General features: G+C 39.3%; 1 protein-coding gene across 1 annotated transcript in view; it reads left to right on the top strand.

The window, feature by feature from the left end:
* The first annotated feature begins 297 nt into the window (after window positions 1-297).
* The window catches only part of tprg1 (tumor protein p63 regulated 1), a 60,543-nt gene continuing 48,503 nt past the window's right edge, over window positions 298-12,337 (top strand). Inside the window, exons 1-4 of the mRNA XM_073852347.1 lie at window positions 298-387; window positions 1,065-1,310; window positions 6,532-6,623; window positions 10,471-10,647. Coding sequence (XP_073708448.1) covers window positions 1,071-1,310; window positions 6,532-6,623; window positions 10,471-10,647 — 509 coding nt within the window. The 5' untranslated portion in view covers window positions 298-387; window positions 1,065-1,070. The remainder of the gene's footprint in view (window positions 388-1,064; window positions 1,311-6,531; window positions 6,624-10,470; window positions 10,648-12,337) is intronic.

Consider the following 12,337-nt stretch of genomic DNA (forward strand, 5'->3'; position numbering starts at 1 on the left):
GAAAAATGCAGTTGCCAGTTATGTCTCATTGTGTAGCGGCAGAAATGTGGGTGGCTTGGGCGAATTATTGATGTTAAAGATGGGAAATTAAAAGGGCTGTGTTCCCACAGTCTGATTGGTTATTTGAGTTGACCAGAATTAGATATTGAGATTAAGAGATTAACGAACTAATTTGTTCTACATAAAAATCGTGTTACTTGTGGTTGAAACAATGAATTTCCTATAGCCTACATACACTTCTGTGGTCGGTTTCGTTTTCTATTCAACGCCCATGTCTTCATCACAGATACCACGGAAGTAGGAAATAGGTAGTTCTGGTGCACCTGACTCGGAGTTAAACCGTCTAGTAAAAAACATAGCACGTTGATTTAATTCTTGCAACCAGCGGTAAGATATACATTTCCTGCCCGCATTTCATAATACATTTAACTATTTTATCAACTAAGCTGTGTAACAATTTTATTGTTGAGGTTATAAATGGGAACTGTAAGTATAGGCTATAGTTAGAATTACTGGGTTTGATTGCGAGTCCTCTTGACATATAGATACTAAAATTTCTTTTGTACTTTTGAGGACGAAAAAAAATTTCTATGGCATTTATTGTAATCTGCAGCCTGTTGCCAAACGATAAGATCTTTGCAGCAGAACATAACAAATCTGAATTAAATGTAATAGCCTACAATTCTTGCAAAAGATTGAACATTTGAACATTTGAATTACTTTCACAGCATGACAGCATCACACAGTGCTTGGTTTATTTAGTTTTAGACATGGGAATGATGGTGATGATCATTAAGTGAGTCAAACCTCACCAACTGATTCATGTTTTGATTCATTTAAAAGAATCGGATCATAAGAATCATTTGTTCGGATATATTGTCTAGCACGTTTATTCATTTAAAAGAACCGGTTACATTGTTTGGGAATCGGACTACTCTTACTCGTGCAGGTTTTTAGGCTTCATTTTTTAACCCTTTCTTCAAATATTTATTGTTTATGCTTTCTGGGTGTTTTAATAACAGCATAATTTCACTGATAGCTTTGCAAACAATCTAATCTTTCAGGTCACTATGTCAGAGAAAGACGAAGAGACATTCAAGTCTGTGGACTTGGAGCAGCAAACCGAAAAGTCTCCAGAACCAGAAATCCATCCTCAAGAATCTCCTAGTGAAAACGAAACAGAGAAACCCAGCACACCTTCTATAGAGGTCAAGGCAGAAACCACCCCCTCTACACATACTTCAGCGGCCAAAGCTAAATGGACATCATCTGTGCAACAGTTTAAATTGAAGAGATTCTTTGTCCTCAGGGTAATGTCTTTACTATTTGAAGTCTGAGTTTTCTGGGTTGAGCACAAATTAGTGTTCCACTGTGTTAGTAATCATTTCTGACACATAATCTACATTTCTTTACTATGTTTGTGCAAACAAACCATGGTTGCTCTGCGGTACAATATAGTGCTGCTGACAACACCTTTTGTAAATATGAATATCCTTAATCATCTATAAAGCAAACAATGAGAGTCATAATACTCTTTACTTGACCGCTACCTGTGGTCTGCCAATATTAAGTCAAACTGAAGAGATCACAGAAGGGTGTTTTCCTGTTTTCTATTTCCTCAGTTTACCAGAGGTCATTTGATTAACAAAGAGTGTTTGTTGGCCAGCTCAGAGACCAAATTTTGCTTTGTGAAAATGGTGAAATGGCATCCCTTTTGCCTTAAAACTATTAGTTCACACTTGAATTTTGCAACCATTGTTCACAGTTGCAATACAATTGCATTTTTATGACCCAACACAATGTTGTACTGTAATCAGTGACATCTCTTGTTCTGTCATTTCTTGTGTGGCACAACACTATAACCAATTAATAGGTAGAATCATTTCAGTCAAACTAACCAATAAAAATATGCATGACAATCTGTAATTTGTAGGAACATTATAATTAATTTATGGTATTAATTTAAATTGGAAGGCACATAGACTTACCATTTTGGTTTGAATCCTTTTCAGATCTTTTTTTCATGTGGACCACTTTGACCATGTTTACGTTCACAGAAACATTATGACTTGCTAATATTTGGTCATTGTCAAACACACCTTTTTGAAAGGAATTTTGACTATACAAACTGTCACAAGGACGGTCGGAGACGAGCGGATCCATTTGCAGCAATTTATTTAGAACAGACAAACACACATGGGCAGGCAGAAATCGTAGTCAAACACAGGCAGAATGGTCAGGGCGGGCAGCGAGAATCACACGAGAGGGAGTCCAGGAATCAAAAACACGGGAAAACAAACACGGGAAGAAACGCTCAGAATTACGACCATGAGGAACGATAAGACTTCGCAAAGTGGCTGTGTGTGTGAGAAGCTTAAATGCAGTCAGTGTGATGAGGAACAGATGTGTGCAGCAATCAGTGCAGTGGGTCACGAGGAGCAGGTGTGAGCAGTGATTGGTGCAGTGGCTTGTGGGGGATGAAGTCCAAGATGTGTAGTGCAAGAGTTTGTGATGACAGGACAATAGAGACTCAAATGGTGACAGAGCCCCCCACCTAAGAGCGGCTTCCAGACGCTTCAAATACCTGTTCAGGAGAGTGATGGAGTGGGCATGGCACAGAGGCATGGATGGAGGCCCCGGTCCATGTGCAGGTGGAGAACCAGGAGACTGAGGCGGAGCCGACGGAGGGAGAAGCCATGGTGGAGGCAGGGTTGGCTCCTCCATGGGGCCGACCGACGGAGGTGGAGCCGGTGGAGCTCGAGGCGGAACCGGAGAGTCGAAGGTCATGGGCGACACCGAGGATCCGTAGGGCCAAGGCGGAACCCAAGGCTCTGGCGACCAAGGCGGAGATGGAGGTCCGGAGGTACACGGCGGAGCCGGAGCGACAGAGGACCGAGGCTGTGCCCGCGGGAGGGAGGAGGTCCACAGAGCCGGTAGGACGGAGTGACGAGGCGTAGCCGGAGGAGTAGAGTCCAGAGGCGAAGGTGGGGCGACGACCGACCAGGGCGGAGCCGGAGGGACGATGGAGCCCGGTGGAGCTGGTGGACCGACGGCCGACAGCGGAGACGAGGGAGCAGAGAGCCGGGGTGGAGCCGCAGGGTCGGAGGGCCGAGGCGGAGTCCAGGACTCTGAGGCTGGAGGCGATGGTGAGGGATCCTCCAGCCAGGGCACCGATGGAGACTGGCAGACCCACGGCAAGTCCTCTGCACCGAAGGTGGGTTGAAGGTGAGCCGAGGGACTGTCAGGAGACAGAGGTGGTGAGACTGGAGCAGTAGGGAGGGTGGGTGGGAAACTCAACAGTCCATACATGGCCTCCGTAGCTCGAATGGGGAAAATATACAGTCCATAAATGGCCTCCGTGGCCTGAACCGGGCAGACAGGAATCTCAGGACGGCTGGACGGAACCAGCGGAGGCTCTGGAAGGCTGGGCGTAACCAGCAGAGGCTCTGGAAGGCTGGGCTGAACCAGCAGAGGCTCTGGAAGGCTGGGCTGAACCAGCGGAGGCTCTGGAAGGCTGGGCGGAACCAGCGGAGGCTCTGGAAGGCTGGGCGGTACCAGCGGAGGCTCTGGAAGGCTGGGCGGAACCAGCGGAGGCTCTGGAAGGCTGGGCGGAACCAGCGGAGGTTCTGGAAGGCTGGGCGGTACCAGCGGAGGCTCTGGAAGGCTGGGCGGAACCGGCGGAGGCTCTGGAAGGCTGGGCGGAGCCAGCGTAGGCTCTGAGAGGCTGGACGGAACCAGCGGAGATTCTGACTTGGCAGTAGCCATCTTGGGTGCAGATTCAGGGTTGGTGGCCATCTTGGCCGGGAACTTAGGAACGGCGGCCATCTTGGCCGGGAACTCAGGAACGGAAGCCGTCTTGCATGCAGACTCTGGTGTGACAGCCATCTTGCTTACAGACTCATGCGTGGCAGCCATCTTGCTTGCAGACTTTAGCGTGGCAGCCATCTTGCTTGCAGATTCTGGCGTGGCAGCCATCTTGCTTGCAGACTCTGACGTGGCAGCCATCTTGCTTGCAGACTCTGGCGTGGCAGCCATCTTGCTTGCAGACTCTGGCGTGGCAGCCATCTTGCGTAGTGGCTCTGAGCTGGAGTTTACTGTGGGAACATTGTTGTCCTCTTCTTTGATTCCCACAGTAAAAGGAGAGCCACTTAGTTGCAGAGCAATGTCCATGTAATATTGCAAAGTCCAGCCAGGTTCAAACATGGGCATGAGGGAAGCCAATGGCTCTAAGAGTCCTCCATGGAAGAAAATCATCAGGCATGCCTCATCCATAGTAGACTGATTAGCCAATTCGATAAAGTCCATTGCATACTCCTCAACAGACCGCTCACCTTGTTTGAGACGCATGATTTGTACCGTAGAGTTCGTGCTGGAACCGGATGACACCATACTAGCTGCTGGATCCTTGTAGTGGCGAAGTCTTCTGTCACAAGGACGGTCGGAGACGAGCGGATCCATTTGCAGCAATTTATTTAGAACAGACAAACACACAGGGGCAGGCAGAAATCGTAGTCAAACACAGGCAGAATGGTCAGGGCGGGCAGCGAGAATTACACGAGAGGGAGTCCAGGAATCAAAAACACGGGAAAACAAACACGGGAAGAAACGCTCAGATTTACGACCATGAGGAACGATAAGACTTCGCAAAGTGGCTGTGTGTGTGAGAAGCTTAAATGCAGTCAGTGTGATGAGGAACAGATGTGTGCAGCAATCAGTGCAGTGGGTCACAAGGAGCAGGTGTGAGCAGTGATTGGTGCAGTGGCTTGTGGGGGATGAAGTCCAAGATGTGTAGTGCAAGAGTTTGTGATGACAGGACAATGGAGACTCAAATGGTGACACAAACACTGAAAGAAAGAGGTGTGACATTCTCCATTTTAGAATTCAACAGAAAAATAGATACTGAGTGAGTACATTGTAAAAACCAAACCATGCGTTTGCGTTTGCTAATTATTTAGGGGTTCAAGCGTGTTGCGCTGAAACCCTGTTGTAATTGTTAGAATGGCCAAGGATCAACAACTTGAGACTTGAGACTTGAAACTTGGAGGGATGGTAGTATTCACACCATCTACAACATCACCAAGGCTTGCCCCATTTGGCCTAATGGGGGACGCTACAGTGATTAAAAGTGCGAAAATCACTTATTTCTCCTAAACCGTTTGTCTGTTATGTTGTTGGATTTTTTGGGGTATTTAGCATTTTTAAATCTTTTTTGAAAACTACTATAACAAACTACCAAACTACTTTTAGGTTTTTTGCCTGATTGGAATCAGTGAATATCAATAATTATAAAATAATAATAATAATAATAATAATCTTTCAACCCTCCATCACAATAAGATGGCAAAACTTTCAAAAGGGACAGGCTGTCTTTACTTAAACAGCTACAAGTATTGACTGGAATGAGATATCTTCACCAAACTCACAATGTGTATGTAAGAGCTGAATCTGAGGCCACATGAAAAAAGTCACAGAGCTTATCCACTTGGTGGTGCTATAAGAAAACATGGCCGCCATATTCCAATGAATTTGAGCACCTATTAGACAAGGTTAACCGAGATCAATCAGAACGAAACTCAGTGGGCCTATTTGACTAATGGCCCTAAAGGTCTGTGAGAAATTAGAAAGAAATTTGCCACTGGAGGGGCGATATCGCACCTTTGCAAGGGAGTAAACAATTGTATATTGCACAACGTTGCCTACTTTTCTGAACTAGTCTTAAGTTTTACACTGCAATGCAATTCTCTGGACTCTGTAGGTCAATAACAATAAAAAATAATAATTTTTACATTTACCCTTTGGGAAGGTATAACGGGGTCGTTTCGAAAAGGGGCCTGTCCAAATATACCCAAAAGCTTACAAAGCCTAAACACTTGACAAGTGACTCTAAACAAACATGCAAAGTTTTAGTGAGATTGCGCCACAGCTGGCGCTATAACAGTCATAAACGTTAAAAAACATCATATTTCAATGGCAAATTACCTGTATTTGGCAAAAATGCTTTTTAAAATCATTCAGGCTTACTAAAAATATGGAATGTCTTTTTTCATATGTCTTTTTTAAATACCTTAAAATGCTTGAACCCCTGCTTGCAGCTATATTTATATTTTAGAATTGTCAGGAGGGATTGCCTAGAAAACTGCATACTTTCATCATTCGTCCGTGCGTGTTTATGTCATATCTGTAAATAAAATGAAAAAAAAAGGCCAGGCTACTGTGTGCAGTAGAAGTAGCTTGAAGCCTCAACAACTAAACCTCAAACCCAAAAGAGTTTGCAAATAAAAATGTAAAGTAACAGTACCCGTAATAAAACATGAATCAACATAGATTGCAAAACATCACATTTGCTCCTCATTGACTAGGTTCACAAAACAATATTTATGTTATGTAGCAATACCTATCTTTTGTGGAAATTTTTTAGTATTCCATAAAATAAATAGATGATCCAGAATTTTGCACTACAGCACCTAATGTACAGATGCCATTGATTTTAATGTCTTGATAAAGATGAAGTATTGTGTTTTGACATTTTAGCCTGGAACACTGGACCAAGGTATTGAGGATGTTAAAGCTTTGGTGAATCCCACAGAAGATGGTGCTATCCAGAGTGTCTGGCTCATGGCTGAGTAAGTGTTCCTTTTTTTTCGTAGTTCAGAATACATAGTTAAGAGTACTTTTAAAAGAACTATGCATAGACTGTTCTGCAAATGTGCAATTTTCACATGAATTAAGCAAATCTCATTCAGGTCTTTTGTCACATACCGCTTACTCCAGGACGCAATCCATTATCTCACTCTCTGTTCTGTAAATAAGTAAAATGACCAGGAAACAAAATAAACAGGCAGCAGAAGGAACTTCTAGAAGACATTTCACTAAATGTGCTGGCAGATGTCAACTTCTATTTGTCTCTGAGCAGGCTTACAGGAAACGGTAGAAGGTTTAAAGGCCTTGCTATATGATAATTAATAATATATATTATATTTCCCTTGTTCCGGACTGGTACTCACACGTGTGTTTGGAACAGACATTTTCTTTTTCAGCAATGCTTGAGCAGTTCTGTGGTTTGAGATTAGGCTTGAAACAAAAGATGAAGTTCATGCATACATTCATTTTGACTGCTATAAATTTCTTATGTAAGATGTTGTAGGAAATAGCTTTTTGCTGTCAAAACAAAGACACCTGAAAGGCGTAATATATAGTTTAGTTGCATTAAAGTAGCTTTAAAAATAGTCTCATATGGCACATTTGTTCATTATCAAACATTCATGTAACATTAAATGCATTATCTTGACCTGTGTTTGTCCTCATATTATGTGCATAATTTAAAGAATAGAATATGCTCTTCAAAAATCTACATTACCATGTAAATGTTTGAATTAAAACAGATGTAAATTCACTTTTACATGTTCATAATATATGAACCAATACATTTTCAGTGCATTTTTATTCAAAAAAGATACAAAATAATGTGTTTAACCACAGACCCTTGTATGTAAACAGTCATCCAACTCTTTGAAAATCTAGTAATCTAGAAGTAAAGTAAAACTGTAGAATTTAACAGGTCTTGTGATGCTAAGGGCAACTCACATTTGTGGTATAACATCCAAAGGCCCTACGGCGCCAATGAGAGCCACAGGGCCTGTTAGTGTGTGTGCATCTGTTTGGTGTTTTCGTGGTCTTTCACACCTACTTCATGTCCGCAGGCCCACATACCCAGTCAAGGTGAAAATATTCCATTTGCCTACTCATAAGTTTCTCAACACATAAAAAGTACCTAAATTAAACACCAGAATGCTTAAAGGCCTTGTGTTGTACTAAGATTCCCATGTGCTGTTTCTGTCACTCTCCAAATTTGATATGAGTAAGAGAAACGTGCAGAATCTCTGCATACCTGGCCAGTAGAGGTGAAAGCACTGACAAACGATGAGCTTTGGTATTCTGAAAAACAAAACTTAACTCTTAAAAAGTGGCTTATCCATCAGTTTTTTTTTTTTTTTCTGAATGCATATCTTTACGTGAACATAATGTCTGGGGTGTAAAGATGTAGGCATGCATATTTTAACAAGCGTGCCGAAGGCAATTGTTGACATTTTGAAGCTTTTAGAATACGTAGGCCTACATAATTGAGACCCACATGCTTTTTGCAGAAGAACTTGAAATGTAATGTATGAAATGCACTGTGCATAAATTATTTAATGCTTCAAAAGATTCCATAAGCCTGGAGTTTTAAAACTGCGATCTGGCCCATGCTAGGGGGGCCTGTCGAAATCTTGTATATGGGCCATTCTAAAGAATTGGTGCAAACTGCTTTCCCAAAACCAAAAAAAAAAAAAAAAAAAAAACGTTTAAAAAGCATTTAAGTATTTAAATCTTAGACGTTTACAAACGCCCTTCTATTATAATTCCACAATAATATTCAAAATATCAGTCAGCTTAATATATATAAAATCATAATTTATTGGGTACTTTCAATTGAGAGGTGGATGTTCCGAACACTAACCTCAACTTATGAAAATGATATTGATATAATTTTTGCATTTTATTCCATTGCTGTTTAAAAAAAAAAAAAGTAAAAAAAAGTGAACTTAAAAAAAAAAATTATATTTTCTTTGTAAATTATGAAAAATGTATGTAAAAAAAAATTGGGTGAGACTAATTTGAATTATACCCCTACATTTATGATCAGGAAATATTTATGTGTCACCCTCTCTCATAGCTACATGGTGAGTAGATGGCCCCTACCGAACACCATTTTTCTACAATTTTAGGTGTTATTCCATAAAATTTAGTTTTTATGTGTGTACCACAGTTAATTTTAGTACAATTATGCAATTTTTTTTTGTGTATTTTGGGATGTTTTTGTAGTGTTTTAGTATGAGAGTAAAAATTCTAAAATGTAATGACCAAATGACTGTCACTAAAACATGGGATTTAAAAAAAAAAAAAGTATATTGAATTATCAACTAGTTTTACCTTTGAAATCAGTATAGTCAACTTTTTGCCTTTTACAGAGAAAAAATGGATTCAAAATACAGCAACTCTCATAAATCACACTTGAAATATTGTTAAAATTGTCATTTTTATTGATTTACATCTGAAAACTTTTTACTAAAATAGCAAAAAAAATATTTACAAGGTAGATGTAAGCAAAATCTTTAAAAGTCAATGTAACCCTTCTTTTTAAATTATATATTACTGTGTTTCGATAGAGACAAATTTGGGGAGAGGACAAATATTTCAAAGCTTTCTGAAAATGCAATATGAGAATTAATCGCACAATTACTGGAAATGTGTACCTTGAATATTATACAATTTACATACATTTTCCAAGATTTGTGGAAAAATACATTTTTTCAAGATTTTTCTAACCCTGACTTTGCACCAATTCTGTAGAATGGCCCTTATATTTACAAAAATATATATTTAATCTTGATTTGTGTATATTTTTATAAAAAGAAAAAAAAAAGTTTATCTCTTCTTACTTGGCCTGTAAGTAAATTTCTGCCATTAATTTCTCACCCTCACGTCGTTCCAAACCCTTAAGACTTTTGTTAATTTTCAAAACACAAAAGATATTTTTGATGAAATCCAAGAGCTTTCTGATCCTGCATAAACACCAAGTTTAAGACCCAGAAAGGTAGTTAGGAAATTGTTAAAATAGTCGTGACATCAGTGGTTCAACTTTAATTTTATGAAGCACAGGAATACTTTTTGTGCTCAAAGAAAACAAAAATAACAACTTTATTCAGGCTTTATTATTTTAAACAGCGTAATAGGTCTTGAAAATACAAAACCAGCCAGGGAATCAACATAATTGACAAGAAAAAGCGTGAAAAAGCCTGCTCTAAGTTGCCATTTAGAATAACTGGAATAGAAACAATACTGTGGCAAGACTGTCTACATTTGCCAAACTAATCTGTCAAACTGTGAATTAACATACGTCCAACAACTTGTTTTAGAATCCCCCTGTGCTTGATCAGAGCTGTGAAAGAATTGTGAGCGACAGATTTGTGGGAATGTAGGCCAGTTCTGGAGTAGTTACATTGATATACTGTATGCAACACAGCAGAGGTCTGCATTCGGGCCCAGTAGGGGACCCTTGCTAACATGTTCCAGAGAATTAAACTCATGTTATTTAAAGATGCTGTAAATGATATAAGCCATTCTGGAGTTCCTGCCAGGCCATAAACATACTATTGTACCATTGAGATTTTTGTCTTGTCAAAGTAGTCAAAAACAGTAGCAGAATTATTTCACAACAAACTAACAACTGACAGCTGCTTATAAAGTTAAATATGGTGCTTGAATGATTGAAACTCTTCAACTACCAGGTGATATTTTTGATTGATTGATTTGGCTGCACTATGTACATGCCTATGGTTCTGACATTGACCAGAATATTTTTTTTATTGTGTATCTTTACAACTAATACCAGTATTTTAATACTCTCTCCATTTTGCTGTTTATGTGTAGGGTTGATCATTGGAACAATGAGAAAGAGCGTTTGGTGCTCATCACCGAGAACACCCTCCTTATCTTCAAATATGACTTTGTCATGCTTAATTGTGAGCAGATTCAGAAGATTCCACTCAACTTTATCGACCGCATCTGCCATGGCACCTTCTGTTTTCCACCACGTTCCCTCCTGACGTGAGTAACACACATTTTCTCATCAGCATCACTTCATTAATTGCTGAAAATGCCACATCTCACTAGTGCAACAAAAAGCCTTGAACGTTCATCATTTGCCAGCAGTTCCTCATCTTTTAACCACCAAACTGATATTTATAGTGTTTGCTCAGCTGTAAACATGAGAACCGAAATCACGAGCACAAAAAATTCTCTACGCTATACTGATTGTTTTTGTGCCACCTGTTGCCATGTGTAATGAAGCTTTGTACATTCAAGAACTCTCTGAACCTATTTTTCTTAGAAATATGTCCCACACTGGCTTAATGCCAGTTCTGCAAATCAGTTACAGTTCCTTCCCACTTTTTGCATGTCATGCCTAATTGCATGATAAGAGGAAAGTCTAGGGAGAGATACAGCATGTAGAGAGGTGCTCTCTACATAGATGACAGTCTGGCAGGGCTTGTCGAGAATGAGAGATAGACTTATGTTATACTTCAGTAATGGCATTGTGTTTGTGATAACCGTATGTAAACACAGGGTGAAGCCAGTGTTACCGTAAACTGCTTGGTGGTCTTGATAATAGCTGGACACCTGGTTGAAAATAGCAAAGACATATGAATAGAAAGGTATATGAGTAGAAGATACACTATCATTCAAAGGATTTAATTAATACTTTAATTCACAAATGATTTATTGACTTAACATTTACATTGTTATAGATAAAAATGCTGTTCTTTTGAACTTTGTATTCAAAAAAGTTTGAAAAAAAAGTAGCATAAATTTAATTTTAAGCAACATTTTAAGAAGTACTGTATAGACCAATTCATAGTAGACATTACAGTTACATTTACATCCCTTAATGCTGCACGGTGGCAGAAAAACACTGGTAAAAAATGGGGTGAAACAGGTAAAATCCATGGAATTAGAGAAAAAACTATTTTGTGCCTTTTGATGCCAAAATCGGAATGCAATTTTTTAAAAGAATACTGTCAACAAAAAGTCCATTTGAAGTTAAATGGACAGACTATGGATCAAAACGGCTATGATTACTCTACCTTTAAAGAATAAACAATATGTTTATATAATATTCACATATGCTGTTCATATTATTTTAAACCTATTACTATTAACATTTTGCATAACATTTATTTGTTTTATCCCACAATTCTGCCTTTTTTTCTCGCAAATGCAAGGTTATATCTCCAAGTTGTGACTTTATAACTCACTTTAACTCAACAATAGTGAGTTTATCAATTATCAGGGGAAAAAAGCCAGAGCCGAGGGGAAAAGTGAGAATGACGAGTTGTTTTTCTTTTTTTGTGAGACTTAATCTCAGAATTTCAAGAATAAAGTCAAATTTTTAAATATAAATTCAAATTTACCTTTTTTTATTCTTTTATTCCATGGCTCTATAGACTGCTACTTGAAAACCATCATTGTCTGCAACCAGATAAGCCCTGCCCACAAAAACGCCATCACTGTTTGCGAACACTGAATTGGTCTATTGATAAAAAGAAAAATGTTTCTTGAGAACAAAATTCTTGAATGATTTCATGTGACACTAAAGACTGGAGTAATGCCATGACAGGAATAAATTACATTTTAAAATACATTAAAATAAAAAACAGATGTTTTAATATGTAATAATGTTGCACAATATTACTGTTCGCTGTATTTTTGATCAAATAAATGCAACATTGGTGAAAGT

Source organism: Garra rufa, chromosome 12 (assembly GCF_049309525.1).
Source record: "Garra rufa chromosome 12, GarRuf1.0, whole genome shotgun sequence".
In the NCBI taxonomy this organism is placed as follows: Eukaryota; Metazoa; Chordata; class Actinopteri; order Cypriniformes; family Cyprinidae; genus Garra; species Garra rufa.